The following is a 22,456-nucleotide window of genomic DNA, read 5'->3' on the forward strand; positions in this document are numbered from 1 at the left end:
CGACAGAGAGGAATAGACTCTCCACTGTTACTGTGAAAATGTAACATGTTGGAAATTTTGTAATATTTTTATTGCCTCCTCATTTTTGCCTAGGTATTTCCTGCGTGCTACACTCAGCAGGCGCCTTAATGATGTCGCTAAAGAGATGGATATTGTGGTGCACACGCTTAGCACTTACCCTGAGCTCAACTCCTCAATCAAGATGGAAGTAGGGATCGAAGATTGTCTGCACATTGAGTTTGAGTACAACAAGTCCAAGTAGGTGTATTTAAATGATGTTGCAATGGGAAAATAACAGATATGAGCATAATATACATGACTAGAGAAATGAACATGAGCTTAATACTGCAAAACTGCAATAAGAACACAAACATTTAATGTTACAGTGTAAATCTAAAGGAACATTTAAACACCTTTTTTTTTGCTGTAATTGTTTTTCAATAGCCAATGTGTCAATATAGTTGGAAATATTTCACGCTCATTCAGTATATTCCTTGCAAAACTAAAAAAAGTCTTGTAATAATGACATCAACTTATTTCATCTGATATAAAGGGGCAGCAGAATATCGGGAAAAGCCAGTTATGTAGCTTGGTTGTATAAGAAAAGGTATTGGATCTATAAAGTGTAGTAACTACCGCACTTCATGCTATTAATGTCCGACATCACCTAGATTATTGTATATTGTGTCTTCAAAGAAAAAAGGAAGACTATGAAACTACTACACGGTCTAAAACTTATCATTACAGGACTATACAGTCATGGGCTTGATATGTGGGAGCCAGGTGCATATTATAAAGCCAGTTAAGGTCTATATATAGATAAGTGGAGAATAATAAAAAACTTAAAGGGACAGTCTACACTAAAATGGATATTGTTTAAAAAGATAGATAATGCCTTTACTACCCATTCCCCAGCTTTGCACAACCAACATTGTTATATTAATATACTTTATAACATTTAAACCTCATGTGGGCCATATAGATAACATTGTGCTCCCACACGTGCAGTTATTTAAGAGTTAGCGCAACACAGTACTAAATGCAAGTCAATCGATAATAAATAAAGTAATGTGATCAGGGGGCTATCAGAAGATGCTTAGATGCAAGGTAATCACAGAGGTAAAAAGTATATTAATATAACTGTTAGTATCAAATAAAAAGGGGAATAATTACCCTACTACTGGATGCACATAATAAAGAAATCTCCCAGCCAAATATATATATATATACAATATTGATATAAAAAGTCCCCAAACTAGTTGTCATATATATGAACCAGTCCACAGTTGAAATTACAACAGGCTGTGTTGATAATGCAAAACTGGGGAATGGGTAATAAAGGGATTATCTCTCTTTTAGACAATAAAAATTCTATTGTAGACTGTCCCTTTTAAGCTTGTGATATTTTCAGGACACTAGTCTTAAAGTAATACCAAGAGTCCATTATTTGGAGTTTTAATATAATAGAGTTCAAAGTAATTTGCAAAAGTTGTAAGGATTAGTTAATAGAGAATTAAGGCAAGCATGGCATGGGCAATACACTAAGCAAAACAAAAATCTAGCGGAGCTCAGCACAAAAAATATTTATTTATTCAAACATGGATTAAAAAGCAAACCTAAAATCACACTTGCAAGTGAGAAGGATATCTTGACGCATTTCGTCTTATGCCGTTATCAGAATCCTGGTATTCTATATCACACTTGTATTCTTTTAATGGTGTTCAGATACTCTGATTGGTGAAGAGATAATCACTAAATGATTTAGAGGTGGGACTAACGTAACCTTTGTGTACCAAAGCCTCCTCACTCTACTCAACTAGGCTGTAAATTGATTAAACATATATAGTGTATTTATTTCCTTCACAATACTCTCAATTATTTAATGGGGTATACTACTATAATATATCAAAACCATGTTGAAGATCCATATACTCAGAGAAGGGTAAAGTTTGATGCTGCAAATTAAAACATGAGATAATAAAAAATATATACTGGGTAGATGTGTACCACTCATCTATGAGATGCATCTTATTTCCATACATTCATGATGTCTGCCTCCGTATTGAAGCCTAGTGGTAATCTAGTCTGTAGAGTAAAAATCCAGAACACTTCTTTTCTGGATAAAAGGACATCAATATTGCCTCCCCTTGGTGGTGCCCTAATTTTATCAATTACAAGCCGTTTGAATGATACAAACTGACAATCATGTTTGTCTATAAAATGTGTTGCTAATGCTAAGCAATGTGTAGCTGTTGAAATATCATTCATATGCTCCCTAATTCGGACATGCACCTCCCTGGTGGTCATACCAACGTATTGCATCCTACAGCACATGCAGTTTATCTTAAAAACTACATAGTCTGTTCTGCAATTGGTACAGCGGGAAATGTCATACATTTTGTGTGTGACTTGTGATTGAAACTGCTTTGACACCAATGCGTGCCCACAGGCTTTACAATTGGTTGAGCCACACTTATACCTTTGCTATTTAACCAAGTATTTGAATTTATACCTTTTGGCATTCACCATACTCGGTGAGAGGTAATTGCCCAAAGTACTGTTACGTTTTGGTACAAAGCAGCAACCCTTTTTAACCAGATCATAAAGGTCATTGTCTCCTCTTAGAATGGATAAATTGTTTTTAACTATATTGACAATCTGTCCATATTGTCTACTAAAAGCAGTAATAAAAGTTAACATGTCTTTGTTATTTCTTCTTCTCCTCTGTGCTCTAGAGTCAGTTAACAGATCCTTTCTATTCAAGAGTTTGACCTCATTAATAGCCCTATCTATTGTGTCCTGCCTATAGCCACTTGCTAAAAACCTGTCTTTGAGTCTCTCACTTTCTTTGTCAAAAAGAAAACCATCAGAGCAAGTTTGCTTCTGTCTAATATACTTTTATAAGACAGAATCCTGTATGTTTAGGATGTGCACTTCTCGCGTGAAGAATAGTATTAGACTGAAGGGGCCAGAGCCGCCATCAGGGGGTGACAGGGGTGAATCCTGTCAGGGGCCCAATGGGCCAGGGGGGCCCCATGAGGCAAGAACTAAAAAAAATATAAAAAAAATTTAACCTTTAAATTATTGTTTAGGCAGTTCAGGGCCCTTCCTTTCAGCCACTGCATGCTGTTGTCATCATTTCGTTGGCATCTTCCTATACAAAAAGATAATCAGAACTCCATATTTTGTTTTCTAAATCTCCTTTTTTTTTTTACAAAACTGTAGTTTACCTCATTACTTGTCAGGTCAATGTAAACAAGTGCTGAGTGTCTGTTTGGGTGTCTGTGTCTGAGTGTGTTTCTTTGCGTGTCTGCTAGAGTGTCTATATGTGAATCCTTATGTGTGAGTGTGTGTTTCAGTGTATGAGAGTGTCTGTCTGTGTGTTTATGTTACCACCTTTACAACATTTCCAAGTTTAAATAGATACTTAAGAATAAAGTACATATACGTTTTATTCACTTGGTCAAAAATTGCACATGTCAAAGGGGGGGGGCTGATCAATGGTTAAGTCAGGGGTCCCAAAATTTCTAGTGGCAGCTCTGGAAGGGGCTTAGGAAATAGCTCAGTGTCTATATTGTTACACATATCATTGCCCTTCAGTATTACATCCAAATATGGGATTTCCTCAAAGTTTATGGAGTAGGTGAATTTTAACCCCACATCATTCAAATTTAAGTAGTCAACAAATTTGGCTGCTTCCAAGACTGTACCGCTCCATATGAAAAGCAAATCGTCAATATATCTACGGTAAATTTTAATTCTATCAATATATGGATTACTATCTCCATAGATGTCCCACCAACCCATAAAAAGGTTGGCATAAGAGGGGGCAAACTTGGCCCCCATCGATGTCCCATGACTCTGGAGATAGTAGTTGCTATCGAACAGAAAATAATTATGGTCAAGCAAAAAGGTAATTACACGAATGATGTAATCTTTAAAGGGACCCTCAAAATTGGTATATTCGTCCAAAAAGAACTTAGTGGCTATGATTCCTATGTCATGGGGAATCGTTGAATACAACCCTACGACATCTACCGTAACCCATACAAAATTGCTCTGCCAGACCTCTTCCTCCAAGAGCCTTAAAAGGTGCTTGGTATCTCCCAAGTAACTGGGCACCAATTTAAATAGAGGTTGTAAAATTGAGTCAACCCATGTTGAAAAGTTTTCAAATAAGGACCCAATTCCTGAGACTAAGGGTCTCCCCTTGATATCTTCCAGAGACTTGTGTACCTTTGGCAAATGGTGGAAAATTGGTGTTACCGGGTCTAACACAAATAAAAAGTCAAACGTGGCCTTATCAATGAAACCCTCCTCCCTGCCATCGTCCAATAAATGGTACACAAGTCTCTGGAATTATTTAGTAGAGTTCACGGTTAGCTGATAATAAATATCCATATCTCTGAGCTGTCTGAGTGCTTCTTTGATATACTCCTCTTTAAGCATTACCACTATGTTACCGCTCTTGTCGGTCTGTCTGTAAACCAAGTGCTCAGTGTCACTTAATGACTTGAGTGCTTCCCCTTGTGAGAATGTTAGGTTATTCTGATAATCTTGGGTAGATAAAAGGCTGTGTCCTCCTTCACACATTTGTGTAAAGTTTCCAATACTCCACCTATAACTTTTGTTGGGTAAAAAATTGTTGGAGGCTTAAAACCCACACTGCCTTTTACCAAGTCAAAGTTGTTTTTATATGTATCCATTTCTAATTCCAGAAGGGACATATAATCCTTGGCATTACACTACCCTGAGCATTAAAGGGACACTAAACCCACATTTTTTTCTTTCATGATTCAGATAGAGCAGCAACTTTCTCATTTACTCCTATTATAATTTTTTCTTCGCTCTCTAAGTATCTTTATTTGCAAAGCAAGAATGTAAGCTTAGGAGCCGGCCCATTTTTGGTATAGCACCTGGGTAGCGCTTGCTGATTGGTGGATAAATGTAGCCACCAATAAGCAAGCGCTACCCAGGGTTCTGAACCAAAAATAGGTCAACTAAGCTTAGATTCCTGCTTTTTCAAATAAAGATAGCAAAAGAATTAAGAAAAAATTATAATAGGAGTAAATTAGAAAGTTGCTTAAAATTGCTGCTTTATCTGAATCATGAAAGAAAAAATTGGGTTAAGTATCTATTTAATTAAAGGGATAAGAAAATCAAAATTTTAAGTTTCATAATTCAGATAGAGCAAATGTATTTGTTGAAAAGCATATGTATATATGCTCAGCAGCATCAGTGCACTACTGAGAGATAGCTATTGATTGGAGCCTTCACAGATTTGCCTGTTTTTGCTAACCATTTGTGATCAGCTAGCAAGTCTGACCGATATCAGAGCATTTCTTTGGCTTTTCAGATCACGGCTGTTGCTGTACAAGGTATTATAGGTTGGCCATAATATGGAGAGAGCTGCACAGGAAGTTCATCCTTTGAGAGGGCAGAAGGATCAGTATAGAATGAAGTGACAAGGGGAAGGATAGAAAGCTTGGGGCAAGTGAAAGAAAGGGGGAGAATGCAACTTATGGCATGAGTGCAGTATTGGATAAGGGGATGGTAAAGAGGCTAAATAATAACAGGAGCAAGAGAAATAAAGGGTATGGGAAGGAAAAGATTAGGAGTGGAGAGGAACATGTCCAAAATGATTTAATTTTGGTGCAAAATTGCCTTTTTCCTTAACAAAACATTGGAAAATAGAATTACTTTGGAGCCCAAACATATTTTTTTCCTATACGTGGCTTCAAATACAGAAAATTTAAATTTAACAAATACCTCTATTATGATAGGCCGTAGTTTAATTCTGAAAAATAGAGAAGCTCCCACATTAGCGGCATTTACTCAGGCAATATATTCTCAGATTATCTTCAAACAATTCAATATTTCCAACCCTCAATATAAGCAGATTCAATTCTTGTTTAATAAATGGGTAAAATCATTTTGCTTTACCCGTTATCTACTCAATATATGCTTACGTGGTAATTTCATAAGGCTGATTTTTTTTAACCTTTAATTTTAAGAAACACAGTTATAGTCACCTCTGGAGTGTCAATGCTCTGCTGATCCTGGGCTGAACGCTGCCAGTGATTGGCGGCTATGCAGATATACTGCCCCTGATTGACTTAGTTTGGCTCTGTTCCAGTAGTGCATTTCTGATCAGCATTATGTTCAACTTAATTTTATTGTTTGGACTGTGTAATATGGCTGAAGATAATGCACCAAGAACTAAGATATAGAGATGGAAATGAACATATATTTGCTCTCATTAATAATCAGTATTATTATAGTAATATGCTTGACGGTTTATATTGGCTTCATAAAAGAAATGTTGTGCATAGTATAATGTAAGCCGGTCTCAATTCTGCACTTATCACATCCTTTTTTTGCAGGTACCATCTCAAAGATGTTATTGTGGGCAAAATCTACTTTCTTCTAGTTCGGATCAAAATCAAACACATGGAAATTGACATAATTAAGAGAGAAACTACAGGCACTGGACCAAATGTGTACCATGAAAATGACACAATTGCTAAATACGAGATCATGGACGGAGCTCCTGTAAGAGGTCAGTAAGGTCAGACCACATCTGATATGGGTGCGTGACTGGTCAGCAGGCTGCTGTATGTCATTGTAGAGGGAGCTCCTGTAAGAGGTCAGTAAGGTCAGACCACATCTGATAGGGGTGCGTGACTGGTTTGTAGGCTGCTGTATGTCATGGTAGAGGGAGCTCCTCTAAGAGGTCAGTAAGGTCAGACCACATCTGATAGGGGTGTGTGACTGGTCTGCAGGCTGCTGTATGTCATGGTAAAGGGAGCTACTGTAAGAGGTCAGTAAGGTCAGACCACATCTGATAGGGGTGTGTGACTGGTCTGCAGGGTGCTGTATGTCATTATAGAGGGAGCTCCTGTAAAAGGTCAGTAAGGTAAGACCACATCTGATAGGGGTGTGTGACTGGTCTGAAGGCTGCTGTATGTCATTGTAGAGGGAGCTCCTGTAAGAGGTCAGTAAGGTCAGACCACATCTGATAGGGGTGTGTGACTGGTCTGCAGGCTGCTGTATGTCATAGAGGGTAGAGGGAGCTTCTGTCCCGGAAACCTGCTTTTATAACCATACATAACTAAGTAAACCATGCCAAAGTATTAGTTCATTATGACACATGCATTCATATCGGTGCAAGAAAATCAACCACAATGCTTGGGGTAAGAGCTAAAAAGTTTGATGTTCAATGAACTACAAAGAAGCTATGGTTTAGTGCAGTTAAAAATAGTATGACAGACCCTGGTCTCATTAGTTTATTTAATTTCTTAGTAGTTAAAATATCTACTTTTATCCTATTTAGCTGTTTAAAATTAATGTAAATTTTGATGCTAAAGTGCCTGGTTTTTAAAAATTTAATTAAAAACAGGGGCACTTTAATTCATCAAAATTTACATTTCAATCGTGTTGTGAAAAAATACTTGCCTTTTAATCTTGACGGCCGCTCCAGCTTCCTCCTCCCTTCGCAAAGCCTCTTCCTGGGTCTAAAATGAGGAATCCGTCTTACTCCAATCACGGCGGGGAAGCGGTTACGCATCCATCATTTCTGTTGTCAGAAATGGCTTGCAACGACTGGGGGAATGTAAATTTCAAAGAAATTAAAATGCCCCTGTTTTCTCTTACTTGGTGTATTCAGTCCACGGATTCATCCTTACTTGTGGGATATTCTCAATCCCTACAGGAAGTGGCAAAGAGAGCACACAGCAAAGCTGTCCATATAGCTCCCCTCAGGCTCCGCCCCCCAGTCGTTCTCTTTGCCGCTCTAACAAGTAGCATCTCCACGGGAGGGTAAAGAGTATGTGGTGTTAGATTTGTAGTTTTTATTTCTTCAATCAAGAGTTTGTTATTTTAAAATAGTGCCGGTTTGTACTATTTACTCTGAGGCAGAAAGTGATGAAGATTTCTGCTGAGAGGAAAAAAATTTTAGCATGTTGTAACTAAAATCCATTGCTGTTCCCACACAGGACTGTTGAGTACAGGAGAACTTCAGTTGGGGGGAACAGTTTGCAGGCTTATACTGCTTAATGTATGTTCAGTCATTTTTTCTAACAAGACCTAGTAGTGCTAGAAGACTGTCAGAAATCCCATGAGGGAAGGTAAGCCATTTTCTGTGACACAGTATAGAATGATGGCTTCAGTTAAGGGCTTTAATACTGACAGACACTGTGATGGGCTAAATCGATTACTTTATTAGGGTAATCTTATATTTATTAAGCGTTTTAGACGTTGGAAACACTTTTTGGAGACTTTTTTACGCCTGGCATTTTGTAAGACGGCTAATCTGACTCAGAAAGGCCCCATAACTCTGGAGTAATGAAGGAGGGGGCCTCATTTTCGCGCCTCAATTGCGCAGTTAATTTGCAACACAGCTCCATGCAGCTTCATGTGCAGAGCCTTTAGAGTACAGGAGGACTTCAGGGAGGCTTAATTTACACCTGCAATTAACCCTAAAGGAAGGTAAAGCGTATTGTAGTGGGTTAAACCGGGTGTTTACTTCATTTTGCTCCGGTTTGGGCATTAAGTGGTTAAACGATTTGAAAATTTGTGTGCAATCATTTCAAGGCATTAGGATCATGTGGTGAAAATTTCATTAAGATCGGATGTTTTTTGATTTGGTAAAAAAGTGTGTGCCTTTTATTATTTAAAGAGACAGTAACGTTTTTGCAAAAAGTATTTTTTTCAATATTTTAGTGTTGTCTGAGTCTGTCAAACATGTCTGAGCCTTCACCTTGTTCTTTATGTTCAAAAGCCATGGCAGTACCCCCATTGCATTTATGTTTAAAGTGTGCAAAAACATCTAAGCATTTTAAAGATCATCCAGTGACAATTAAAAATGCTGCCCAAGATGATTCCTTAACGGAGGGTAATGAGGATAGTCCTTCTTCCTCCCCCCACGTGTCTACTCCAGTTACGCCCGCGCAAGCGATGCCTAGTACCTCTAGCGCATTGGTCCCTATTACTTTACAACAATTAGCAGCAGTGATGGATAATTCCCTTGCAGCATTTTTATCCAAACTGCCAGTTTTTCAAAGAAAGCGCGATAGCTCAGTTTTAAATACAGAGGATGAGCAATCAGACGCTGTGGATAATTTATCTGTAGTACCCTCACAAAACTCAGAAGTAGCGGTGAGGGAAGGTCTGTCTGAGGGAGAAATTTCTGATACAGGGAAAGTTTCTCAGCGGGCAGATTCAGATTCCTTAGCGTTTAAATTTAAGCTGGAACACCTCCGCGTACTGCTTAAGGAGGTTTTAGCTACGCTGGATGACTGTGACCCCATGGTGGTCCCAGAAAAATTGTGTAAGATGGACAGGTTTTTAGAGGTCCCCGTATACACTGGGGCATTTCCGATCCCAAAGAGGGTGGCGGATATTGTGACTAGGGAGTGGGAGAGACCAGGAGTACCCTTTGTTCCCCCCCTATCTTTAAGAAAATGTTCCCCATAAATGACCCCAGGCGGGACGAGTGGCAGACGGTCCCTAAGGTGGAGGGGGCAGTTTCAACACTTGCTAAGCGTACAACTATACCAATAGAGGACAGTTGTGCTTTCAAAGATCCTATGGATAAAAAATTGGAAGGATTGCTGAAGAAAATTTTTGTTCAGCAAGGTTTTCTACTTCAACCAATTGCCTGCATAATTCCTGTAACTACTGCAGCGGCTTTTTGGTTCTAGGCCCTGGAGGAGTCGCTCCAGAGGGAGACTTCATACGAAGAGGTCATGGATAGAATTCATGCTCTAAAGCTAGCTAATTCTTTTATCACTGATGCCGCTTTCCAGTTAGCTAAACTAGCGGCAAAAAACTCAGGTTTTGCCATCATGGCGCGAAAAGCGCTTTGGCTCAAATCATGGTCGGCGGATGTGTCGTCCAAAACAAAACTGTTAAATATTCCCTTCAAGGGGAAGACTCTTTTCGGCCCAGAGCTGAAAGAAATGATCTCAGATATCACTGGGGGCAAGGGTCATGCCCTTCCACAAGATAGGCCGTTTAAGGCCAAAAACAAGGTCGCAACTTCAGGAGCGGACCAGCTGCAACCTCTGCTGTCGCAAAGCAAGATAACACTTCCCAGCCCAAAGCAACTTGGAAACCCATGCAGGGCTGGAATAAGGGTAAACAGGCCAAGAAGCCTGCTCCTGCTACCAAGACAGCATGAAGGGGTAGCCCCCGATCCGGGACCGGATCTAGTAGGGGGCAGACTTTCTCTCTTTGCTCAGGCTTGGGCAAGAGACGTTCCGGATCCCTGGGCATTAGAAATAGTTGCTCAGGGGTACCTTCTAGAATTCAAGGATTCTCCCCCAAGGGGAAGGTTCCACAGTTCTCATTTGTCTTCAGACCAAACAAAGAAACAGGTGTTCTTACGCTGTGTAGAAGATCTCCTAAAAATGGGAGTAATACACCCAGTTCCAATTGCAGAACAAGGACTGGGCTTTTACTCAAACCTGTTCGTAGTTCCCAAAAAAGAGGGAACTTTCAGGCCAATCCTGGATCTAAAGATTCTAAACAAATTCCTCAGAGTTCCGTCTTTCAAGATGGAAACCATTCGGACAATCTTGCCTATGATCCAGGAAGGTCAATATATGACTACCGTGGATCTAAAGGATGAATACCTACATATTCCTATCCACAAAGATCACCATCAGTTCCTAAGGTTCGCCTTTCTGGACAAACATTACCAGTTCGTGGCCCTTCCTTTCGGGTTGGCCACCGCTCCCAGAATTTTCACAAGGGTGCTAGGGTCCCTTCTAGCGGTTCTAAGACCGCGGGGCATTGCAGTAGCACCTTACCTAGACGACATATTAATACAGGCGTCGTCTTTTCACAGAGCCAAGGCTCATACGGACATCGTTCTGGCCTTTCTAAGGTCTCACGGGTGGAAGGTGAACGTAGAAAAGAGTTCTCTGTCCCCGCTCACAAGGGTTCCCTTTCTGGGAACACTAATAGACTCGGTAGAAATGAAAATCTTTCTGACAGAGGTCAGGAAGTCAAAACTGCTGAATACTTGCCGAGTTCTTCATTCCATTCCTCTGCCTTCCGTGGCTCAATGCATGGAAGTTATTGGTTTAATGGTTGCGGCAATGGACGTAGTCCCTTTCGCCCGAATCCGTCTCAGACCACTGCAGCTGTGCATGCTCAAACAGTGGAATGGAGATTACACAGATTTGTCTCCTCAAATTCAAATGGATCAAAGAACCAGAGACTCTCTTCTCTGGTGGTTGTCTCAAGTTCACCTGTCTCAGGGAATGAGTTTCCGCAGACCGGAGTGGATCATTGTCACGACCGATGCCAGTCTGATAGGCTGGGGTGCGGTTTGGAACTCTCTGAAGGCTCAGGGACTATGGTTTCGGGAAGAATCTCTTCTCCCGATAAACATTTTGGAGCTGAGAGCGATATTCAATACGCTCCAGGCGTAGCCTCAACTATCAGAGGCCAAATTCATCAGGTTTCAGTCGGACAACATCACGACTGTGGCGTACATCAATCATCAGGGAGGAACAGAGTTCCCTAGTGATGAAGGAAGTAACCAAGATCATCAAATGGGCGGAGGATCACTCCTGCCATCTATCTGCAATTCACATCCCAGGGGTAGACAACTGGGAGGCGGATTTTCTAAGTCGTCAGACTTTCCATCCGGGGGAGTGGGAACTCCACCCGGAGGTCTTTGCTCAGCTGACCCAGCTTTGGGGCATTCCAGAGTTGGATCTGATGGCGTCCCGTCAGAACACCAAACTTCCCCTTTACGGATCCAGATCCAGGGATCCCAAGGCGGCATTGATAGATGCATTAATAGCGCCTTGGACATTCAGTCTAGCTTATGTCTTTCCACTGTTTCCTCTTCTCCCTCGGCTAATAGCCAGAATCAAACAGGAGAAGGCTTCGGTAATTCTGATAGCGCCTGCGTGGCCACGCAGGACTTGGTATGCAGACCTAGTGGACATGTCATCGGTCCCACCATGGAAACTGCCATCGAGGCAGGATCTTCTAATCCAAGGTCCTTTCAAGCATCCAAATCTAGTTTCTCTGCAACTGACTGCTTGGAGATTGAACGCTTAATCCTAGCTAAGCAGGGTTTCTCTGATTCAGTTATAGATACTCTGATACAGGCCAGAAAGCCTGTCACCAGGAAAATTTACCATAAGATATGGCAGAAATATCTTTGTTGGTGTGAATCCAAGGGTTACTCGTGGAGTAAGGTTAGGATTCCAAGGATATTGTCTTTTCTCCAAGAAGGTTTGGAGAAAGGTCTGTCAGCTAGTTGCTTAAAAGGACAGATATCTGCTCTGTCTATTCTGTTACACAAGCGTCTGGCAGCTGTACCAGACATTCAGGCGTTTGCACAGGCCCTAGTTAGAATCAAGCCTGTCTACAGACCTGTGGCTCCTCCATGGAGTCTAAATTTAGTTCTTTCAGTTCATCAAGGGGTTCCGTTTGAATCTTTGCATTCCATAGATATCAAGTTATTATCTTGGAAAGTTTTGTTTTTAGTAGCTATTTCTTCTGCTCAAAGAGTTTCAGAATTGTCTGCTTTGCAGTGTGAGTCACCCTATCTGGTGTTCCATGCAGATAAGGTTGTCTTGCGTACTAAACCTGGTTTCCTTCCAAAGGTGGTTTCTAATAGGAATATTAACCAGGAAATCATTGTTCCTTCTCTGTGCCCTAATCCAGTTTCTAAGACGGAACGACTGTTGCACAATCTTGATGTGGTTCGTGCTTTAAAGTTCTATCTAAAAGCAACCAAAGATTTCAGACAAACATCATCCTTGTTTGTTGTGTATTCTGGTAAGAGGAGAGGTCAGAAAGCGACTGCTACCTCTCTGTCATTCTGGCTGAAAAGCATCATCCGATTGGCTTATGAGACTGCTGGTAAGCAGCCTCCTGAACGAATTACAGCTCATTCCACCAGAGCTGTGGCTTCCACATGGGCTTTCAAGAATGAGGCTTCTGTTGAACAGATTTGTAAGGCAGCGACTTGGTCTTCTCTGCATACATTTGCCAAATTTTATAAATTCAATACTTTTGCTTCTGCAGAGGCTATTTTTGGGAGAAAGGTTTTGCAAGCAGTGGTGCCTTCCGTTTTAGGTTACCTGACTTGTTCCCTCCCTTCATTCGTGTCCTATTGCTTTGGTATTGGTATCCCACAAGTAAGGATGAATCCGTGGACTGAATACACCAAGTAAGAGAAAACAGAATTTATGCTTACCTGATAAATTACTTTCTCTTACAGGTGTATTCAGTCCACGGCCAGCCCTGATATTTAAGTCAGGTTCAAATTTAATTTACAATAACTACAGTCACCACTGCACCCTATGGTTCTCCTTTTTCTCCTAACCGTCGGTCGAATGACTGGGGGGGCGGAGCCTGAGGGGAGCTATATGGACAGCTTTGCTGTGTGCTCTCTTTGCCACTTCCTGTAGGGATTGAGAATATCCCACAAGTAAGGATGAATCCGTGGACTGAATACACCTGTAAGAGAAAGTAATTTATCAGGTAAGCATAAATTCTGTTTTTAATTGAATTTTTAAAAACCGGGCACTTTTGCATCAAAACTTACATTCACTTTAAGTTGTGTGCTAGATCTGCATATTTTAGTGAATAAGTTTCATAGCTGTTATTTCATGATTCAAATAGAGGATACAATTGTAAACAACATTTCAATTTACTTCTGTTATCTAATTTGCTTCATTCTCTTGGTATCTTTTGTTGAAGAAGCAGCAGGGCACTACTGGGAGCAAGCTAAGTGCATGGGTGAGTCAATAACATGAAGCATGTGTGTGTGCAAACACCAATCAGCCGCTCCTGAGCCTACCTATGTATCTATTCAACAAAAGTTACCAAGAGAACAAAACTATATAATAGAAGTATATTGGCACGTTGTTTAAATTCACATGCTCTATCTAAATCATGAAAGAAAAAAGTTGCGTTTCATGTCCCTTTAAAGGGACATTAAACACATACTAGATAGAATGATGCATTTAAAGAAAAGATTAGTCTGATAATAACATATCAATTTTTTTTTCATAAATGGAAAGGGTCCACAGCTGCATTCATTACTTTTGGGAATTCAGAACCTGGCCACCAGGAGGAGGCATGACACCCCAGCCAAAGGCTTAAATACTCCTCCCACTTCCCTCATCCCCCAGTCATTCTTTGCCTTTCGTCCCAGGAGGTTGGCAGAGTAGTGTCAGATGTTTTAGATAGTCTCTTATAGAGTGTAGTACTCTTCGGCATGGGACTGGAGTTTTAAGTAGTCCTGTCAGTCTCTCAGTGAGAGCATGGGTGAAAGTTAGAGTCCGGAGATGCAGGGAGAGTCTTTCTGCAAAATCCCGACTCATATTAACAGCTCCACAAGCAATTAGCGTTGCCAAGTTTCACTGCTTGCTTTCTTCTCTCAAGTCCATGGCAGAAGTGACACAACTATCTGTCACACTTGAAGTGCCGTGTTCCTGTTCCACGGCGTAGATTCCGGTAAGATCGTTTAATTTTACTTTCATCATGGATGTATTGTAATTACAACTGTTTATCCAAGAGGGGCTACAACCTTTTGGGATAACCTTAACATAAGGTCTCAGTGAGACACCTTTTGTTTCTTGGAATCAAGGGTTAATATCTCCTAAGTGGGGTTATTGAACAGGGGGGTTTAATCATGTTTGTTATGTGATTATGTCTGCTACTGTGTAGTGATACTTCGGCTCATGGCTATTTTGAAACGTAACGGCCTATGTCTAGTGACGCAGCCTTTTATGGGCGCGCGCGCTTTTTTTATGGACTGCACGGTTTACCTTGTGACCCGTCGTGGTCACATTTTTAGCTCTCCATTTCCGCATTCCTGACTGTGTGGCGACAGAAATTCTGGTCCGCTGGTGTCTGGTTCACAGGAGGTGGTGAGTGTCCCAGCCATTGGCGGTGTAAGGTGCCGTTTCGATTTTTCTTATTGGTCCATTTTTTAATCAATATCCCAGTTATGGAGGATTCTGATTTTGTGGAGATGGATGTATCTGATTCAGGTTCTACTTCTTGCGAAGAATATAAATTGGCCCGGGTGATACATGCCCATCAGTTATGTTCCAAATGCCGTTTTTAGAGTGCTCTGTTCCTCGAGATCGGAGAATCAGGGGCCCGCTGAGCCATCCGCCTATGGGGATTCTATTTCCCACTAGGCGAGTTCCCTACCACCAACTCTTACTACGCATGCAGTTAACCCAAACGCTGCTTATCCTTCTATGGAGAGTGGCCTGTTCCCACCGGAGGTTACAACACGGTTCCGTATGGCTCATATCTTTGGCGCATCTGCACCTCCCGGGAGTGTGCTTACAATATTGTCCGTGTCCTGTTAACCGGGGCTCGTCAGGCGTGGGATCGCCTGGTCCAGTTCAGCCCTCCGGGGGAGCGACTGCCCCTGAGGCCTCAGGGGGGGTCAACCTTCGGGGCTGGTGTCTTCATTTGTCATGGCGGAGGTATGTTGCAGCTTTTGTTATAGACTGGCACGCCTTCGTGTTCTACTGAGGCACGTTTTGGCGTTGCTGGAGGATCCCACTCTTAATGGGGGGATTTCTCAGTCTTCCTCCTCGACTGGCTTGCATGATTAGACATAAGGGGGTGAGGTAATCTTCTTATAGTCTTGGTTATTTGAGTATCCGTTTCCAGTTCTGAGCTTGGAAGATTCGGATTCCTGTTGGGCTGGTCCTGCGGGTGTGTCCGTTCTTCCTGGGTGATAACCTACAAGTTGCCTGAACTTTTATTTAATCCAATGAGGATAGATTTCCTTTGGTTTAGAGCTCATGTTGTTGTAATATTTCCTTTTCTGAACTTTCTTCTCTGGAATTGATACTCGCAATTTTGTGGTTGCACTGTTTACTTTTACAAAAGTTTAAGAGTGAGGACGTGCTAGTCCTATGTTGTCTATCCATCCATCTTGGGGGAGACTCGATGCGGCCTTGACAGTGCTGGGGCCCTTGGTTTCAGGCTGGTCCTGACTGGGTACAAATCCTTCTGTCTTTGAGGCCTAGTTCAGACACGTGGCGCCTTTTATGCCTGGCTGGTCAGGTGAGGGCACCTAGTGCTCAAAATTTGACTTGTGGTGTTTTTATTTTACAAGTATCAGCTAGCATCCTGAGTGGACTTGATGGTCCTTGGTTTGCTTAGGGGCATGGGGGATGGTTCAGTCCTCATTAGCCTGTCAATCAAGTCGGCCGGGTCTCCGTTGAGATCCGCTGCGACATGCTCTGTTGTTTCCGGGGACTAAAGTTTTCCTTCCCATTGTGGGTTGGAGGTTCGGAGGATCTAGGTCTTTCATTCCGCCGGTTCTTGGCGGTCTTGCCTTTTTAAGGTGTATTTGATTTTAGGACTTGTTCCTTTTAGAGGTTCTCTTCCTTCGAGTCGAGACTTCTTGATTAGGTAGCGTGACCGAGTGGTCTAAGGCGCTGGATAAGGCTCCAGTATCTTCGGAGGCGTGGGTTCAGATCCCACTGCTGCCAGATTCACCATTTAATTTTATTTAGGAAGTGAGGGCCGTGCGGCTTTGACTACTTCCGATAGTCGGTTCCATATCGGGGTCGATAGGCGGTGTTGTCTCCTTATCCAAGCATTTGCTTAAGGGATGTTTCTACCAGGGTTTGGGATGCTCTGCATTCTTCCTGGGTGTGGTCCTCCGGAAAGTTAGTCTGAAAGGCTTATGGAGACTAGCCTTTTTCTTCTCTCTTTCAGGTGACTCTGTTCTCGTTATCATTCCCTTAGTCTTGGACTTCGTGTGAGTTGTCCTTGGGGCCTGGAGCTCTAGAGTGATGGCGTGACTTTGTTGCGGCCTAGCACCGTGTTTGGGGGGTGTTGACCTCCTGCTAAGGATGTTCTCTTCCCTTTGGGCTGGGAATTACGAGTGAGTCCTGTACCCGTTCTCCGGGTTAGTCCAGTTATTGTCCCCTGTGAGGTCTGTTTTTCTTCAGACGGGGTATCTGGTGTTCCCTGAGGGTGTCGTTCGTTTTAAGGCGATCTGGGTCCCAAGTGCAGGGCCCGCAAGACTAAGTGGCCTAAGGGATTAGTTCCAACCTAGCAACCCGTAGGCTTGGAGTTTGAATCCTGCTGTAGCAGTTTTCTTAAGAGACTTATGATCCTGTGGACTTGTTTGGGATGCCCCAGTTTTTTTCAGGGAGACTATGTTTGGACATAGGGGCTAGCTCATTGAGCTTGCAAGCAGGAAGGCCAGGGTTCATATCCACCTTAAGGCCTGACTTGTCCTTCGGATGGAGTGTGATCCTTTTCATGGAGGGTTTTCAACAGTGGTGTCTGAATGATTTTTCATATGAAATACAAACACAAAGAAACCCAAACAGTACGGCCGTGAGCTATGCTTGGCTCACAGTTCGATGTAGGGCCCAAGTTGCACAAAGTCAATCCTCAGTATCACTCCTTTAGTATTGGAGCAAAAGCATAAGTAAAGAATAACTCACCACACCACTTCATAAGATCGACACATATATTCCGCCACTAGCGTTGCCAGTATCCTTCGGCTACTCCTGTGCCGCACACGAAGACGCCAGCTTCAAATTACGCGGCTCACAGGGTTTACGCTGAGTGGCTCGTTAGAAGGTGTGGGTGATGACGTGCTCGGCAATCCACCAATCATATGGACTCTTTACCAGGAAAGAAACTGCCGCTCGGGTCCGCTCCAAAACAGTAACACAGCTGATGTGTCGGATGACACTGGAATAAGACATGCATGAAAAGAGATTCCGACATCCATCAATTATATAAAAGTATTCAGTCTTTATTCATATTCGTTAAAAACAGGAACACAGCAAACAGACGGTCAAGTGAACCTAGGCGCAGCACGCAGGCATACGCGTTTCGGAAGTAAATTCCGTAGTCACAGCCTAAGTGCTAAACCCCCACATCCCATTTAAAAAGCCAAGTGGGTAAATGTGATTGGTAAAAACAAAACAACGCCCTAGTTTTTCTGACCAATAATATAAAGTATGTAATTAAGAAACTGATGTCTATTCTTAAAGGAGTAACATAGTGGCACAAGTATTACACATGTAAATCTAAGAAATGAATAAAAGACAAGGAGCTAAATTGACAAAACCCCGGATATATTTAAGGCTAAACATGAAAAAATGAGAGAGAGCGAGTGAGAAACCAGACTATGTGTGTACATACCAATAAAAATTATATATATATATAAATCAGATACTCTTGCTGCATGTACATATAAACAAAATGATTAGCGAGAGATATATAATTGTTTGTGTACATCCATAACAAAGCAATTATGCATAAGCTAAGGGTAAATGCCCAAAAGAGCTCAAAAAACATTTTGATATTGTCTTTAGCACAAAATCTATTGATATACTCTCATATGATAGTATGTAACAACAGTGCTATGGTGATAGTAAGCAGAATGTATGTTAATAACAACATAAATAAAAGAAAGATAATAATAGATAAGCACACAGTCTATATGACCTTAGTAGCTAATCATATGTAGAATTCGTATATATCGTTACATAGTTAATATTGTATCAGATATGTAGGTAGACTTAGATATTAAAATCTATGATTGATACATAAGAACATAATCTGCAATAAGTGTTCTAAATATATCACACTATATTCACTCTCAAAATTATCAAAGATAGATAGATATATCTTATATAGTGGGACTAAAAGATCGAGGACCGGGCTAAGGTACAAATCTATACAGTAAACTTATTATTAGGTTATAGACTATAAGTAGAAGGAGAGTGAACAGAGAATACTCACTCCCAGTGGTTGATAATATCAAACCTGGAGTTGAGTCCATTTGGCAGCCTAGTATCTAAAGTAAATATCCAGTATGCTTCCCTTCGTGCCAAAATGGTGTCAATGTACCCACCCCTAGTTGGTCTTATGATCTTCTCTATGGCACACCATGAAAAATGTTTTAGATCATTGTTATGAAAACCTCCAAAGTGCTGAAATATAGGTGTAGTTGCTCTATTTTGTTTAAATGATGATAAGTGTTCACGTATTCTAGTATTAAGATCTCTGGAGGTGAGCCCTACATACTGAATATTACAAAGGGAACATTCGATGAGGTATATGGCATATTCGGTAGTGCAGTTCATGCAGGTGTCAATATCATAGGTTCTGTGAGTAACCTTACTACAAAAATTCTTTGTCACTTTCACATGATCGCACGGTTTACATTTTCGTCTGCCACATCTGTACATGCCAGTATGCCTTAACCAAGATCCCCCTGGCTCATCCTTTGGTTTAAGTAGTGTAGGTGCCAGGATATTACCCAAAGTAGGGCTCCTCCTGTAGGAGCATCTGATGCCATTTTTAACAGTGTTAATTAGTTTGTCATCCGCAGAGAGGAGTGGGAAGTGCTTGCGAACAATTTTACAGATGTCATGATACTGTGCACTATGATTGGTAACAAAGGTTACACCTTTGAACCCAGTCCTCTCAGCGGATTTCAAATGCAGAAGATCTTTTCTCTCTATGGCACTGACTGCCTTCTTTGCTCTTCTTACTATAGCCCTTGGGTATTTTCTACTGATCAACCTCTGTTCGAGATCTACAGACTCTTTTTCGAACTGCACAGAACTTGTGCAGTTTCGTCTGAGTCTTGTAAATTCACTTTTTGCGATAGCAAAAGGGACATGTTTCGGATGGCAACTAGTACCTTGAAGTAAAGAATTACCTGATATTGGTTTTCTATATACAGTGGACTCAATCTTACCTTGAGAATTGCTGCTTAATGTTACATCAAGATAATTAATGCTATGTGAACTGTACTCATAAGTGAATTTGAGATTAATGTCATTCATGTGTAGATACTCCAGAAAATCTGGAATAATTTCTTCCTCACCTGTCCAAATAAAAATGAGATCATCTATATATCTCTGATAAAGAGATATATGATCTCTGAAAGGATTACTATCTCCAAAGATGTGGTAAAACTCCCACCATCCTAGAAATAAATTTGCATAGGAGGGGGCAAACTTTGCCCCCATGGCTGTACCACACCCTTGGAGATAGTATGTGTCCTCAAACTTGAAAAAATTATGAGTAAGTAAAAATGTGAGTACTTTCAGAATGTAATTCTTAAGTGTGGAGTCATAATCAGTGAAATGATCCAGGAAAAAGGTAACAGCTTCCACTCCTTTAGAGTGTGGAATGCTCGAGTAGAGGGAGACAACATCGATGGTTAACCATATACAAGAATCTGACCATTCTACATGTTCAAGTGTATTAAGAATGTGCTTAGTGTCTCTTACATAGGAAAGCAATGACAAAACCATAGGCTGCAGAATATTGTCGATCCACTGGGACAAATTTCCCAGAAGGGATTCAACACCACTCACAATGGGGCGGCCTTTGACCTCAGTGAGAGATTTATGTGTTTTTGGAAGATGGTGGAACAGGGGAGTCTTTGGGCTATCAACAAAAAGAAATTCAGCCGTGTTAGTATCGATGCACCCTTGTTCCAAACCATCATCCAAAAGATGTTTTAATTCACGTTTATATTCTGGTGTAGGGTCTCTATTTAAGATCAAATAGTCTTCTTCATTATGTAGTTGTCTTAAACCCTCTGCCACATATTGTGTGCGATCCATTACCACTACCATTCCGCCCTTATCTGATTTTCTGACAACCAGGTCATTATTGTTTTTTAGAGAAGAAATAGCTTCTTTTTCAGACAAGGACAGATTGGACTTGCGGCTAGATCTGTGAGATTTAAGTGTTACTAGGTCTTGTTCTACCCTGCTATGGAAGGTTTCTATAATGTTTCCTCTACTTTGGATGGGGTAGAATCTGAACTTTGTTTTGATACTAGGTCCCCTACTTCTCATATCTTGCTCAGTAGTTGAGCTAAGTTGGAGTTGTTGTAAGGAAACAACTCCAACTCCAAGTATTACACATGTAAATTCATTTCTTAGATTTACATGTGTAATACTTGTGCCACTATGTTACTCCTTTAAGAATAGACATCAGTTTCTTAATTACATACTTTATATTATTGGTCAGAAAAACTAGGGCGTTGTTTTGTTTTTACCAATCACATTTACCCACTTGGCTTTTTAAATGGGATGCGGGGGTTTAGCACTTAGGCTGTGACTACGGAATTTACTTCCGAAACGCGTATGCCTGCGTGCTGCGCCTAGGTTCACTTGACCGTCTGTTTGCTGTGTTCCTGTTTTTAACGAATATGAATAAAGACTGAATACTTTTATATAATTGATGGATGTCGGAATCTCTTTTCATGCATGATTTTTCATATGGCCCGTGTTTTTTTGATCAGTCTATGGCGTCATGTCTTGGGGCATGTTTTTATCTTTGCCCTCCCCTTTGAGGGGGTAGCTTGTCTTCCTTAAGAGCTGGTGTTTCCTCTCTCTGGAAGGTCATTATCCTGCCCTGTGTGCAGGAGGTTGGAACAGGTGGTTTTTGTTTCTGTGAGGGACAGCAGTCTGCTGCTCTGTGGAATACTCTGTTCCAACTGTTGGAAATTATATAGAGACTGTCTGAGAGTTGTGACAGGTCTTCCTAAGGATCTATGCACTTTCTCTGTTCCAGGTCCTAGGGGGTTCTCCTTGGGAGTACCTTATTGGAGAGCGGATTGGGTTGGCACCCGAGCTCTGTTGGTGTGGGTGAGTCCCCCCATTATTTCGTGTCCCTGGGGGCCTGTGGTTGGGGTCTTTCTGTTCCCTGGTCTATCAGTCATGCCTGTCGCTTGGGCTGGTCCGGTGTTTGGAGCAGGATCTGTTGCTCTGCTAATCATCCTCGGGTCATTCGAGGTACGGTGAGCCTCTTTTGAGGGTCTGTTTTTTCTCCATGTTCAAGGATCTGTGGGAAGGACTGGCGGCTTTTGGATAGCCTGCAATGTTATCCACTGGTTGGTGGGTGCTTAGCAGCCTGAAGGATCCTGTTTCAGCTGCTCCTTACTTGCCCTGCAAGTATTCAAGTTTCTGCGTCATTTTCGATGACGGCAGGATGCAGTGTTTTGTATCCAAGGGTTGTACATCAGATGTTTACCTTCTGAGCTTGCTGCACAAGGTTAGGTTCTGAAAATTTAGATATTTAGAGCTCCCTTTTTACGACTCTGGGGACCTTTGTCTTCATTCGTCTTAACTAGAGTGCGGTTGCACTGTGTTAGGGGAAGATTCTCTTCTCTGTTCAGGCTCCCAGCCTTAGTCCGTGGTTTCTGAATTTCTGGGGTCTGGGCGTTGCCTCACCTTGTTTATACAAGACTGGTTGGGTCTCTGTTTAGCCTGTCCCGGTTTCTCTGGTTTTTGCTCTGTTTAAGGACTTGTTGTGCTCTTTTTTTTTAGGGTTTTTTCTGGAGTTCCTTATGCTTGGTTTCTCCGTGTCTTTTCTTCTTTGTGGAAGAATACAATAGTTTGTTCCCTTTCTCTAGTAAGGGGTGTGTTGTTTGGAGACCGACTGCTGGGAG

The 22,456-nt window shown here is 41.5% G+C and overlaps 1 protein-coding gene across 1 annotated transcript in view; it reads left to right on the forward strand.

Moving 5' to 3' along the window:
* The window catches only part of VPS26B (VPS26 retromer complex component B), a 60,939-nt gene that overhangs the window by 19,067 nt on the left and 19,416 nt on the right, over positions 1–22,456 (forward strand). The window contains exons 3-4 of the mRNA XM_053691511.1: positions 94–258; positions 6,384–6,559. Coding sequence (XP_053547486.1) covers positions 94–258; positions 6,384–6,559 — 341 coding nt within the window. The remainder of the gene's footprint in view (positions 1–93; positions 259–6,383; positions 6,560–22,456) is intronic.

This window comes from Bombina bombina, chromosome 8, assembly GCF_027579735.1.
Source record: "Bombina bombina isolate aBomBom1 chromosome 8, aBomBom1.pri, whole genome shotgun sequence".
NCBI lineage: Eukaryota > Metazoa > Chordata > Amphibia > Anura > Bombinatoridae > Bombina > Bombina bombina.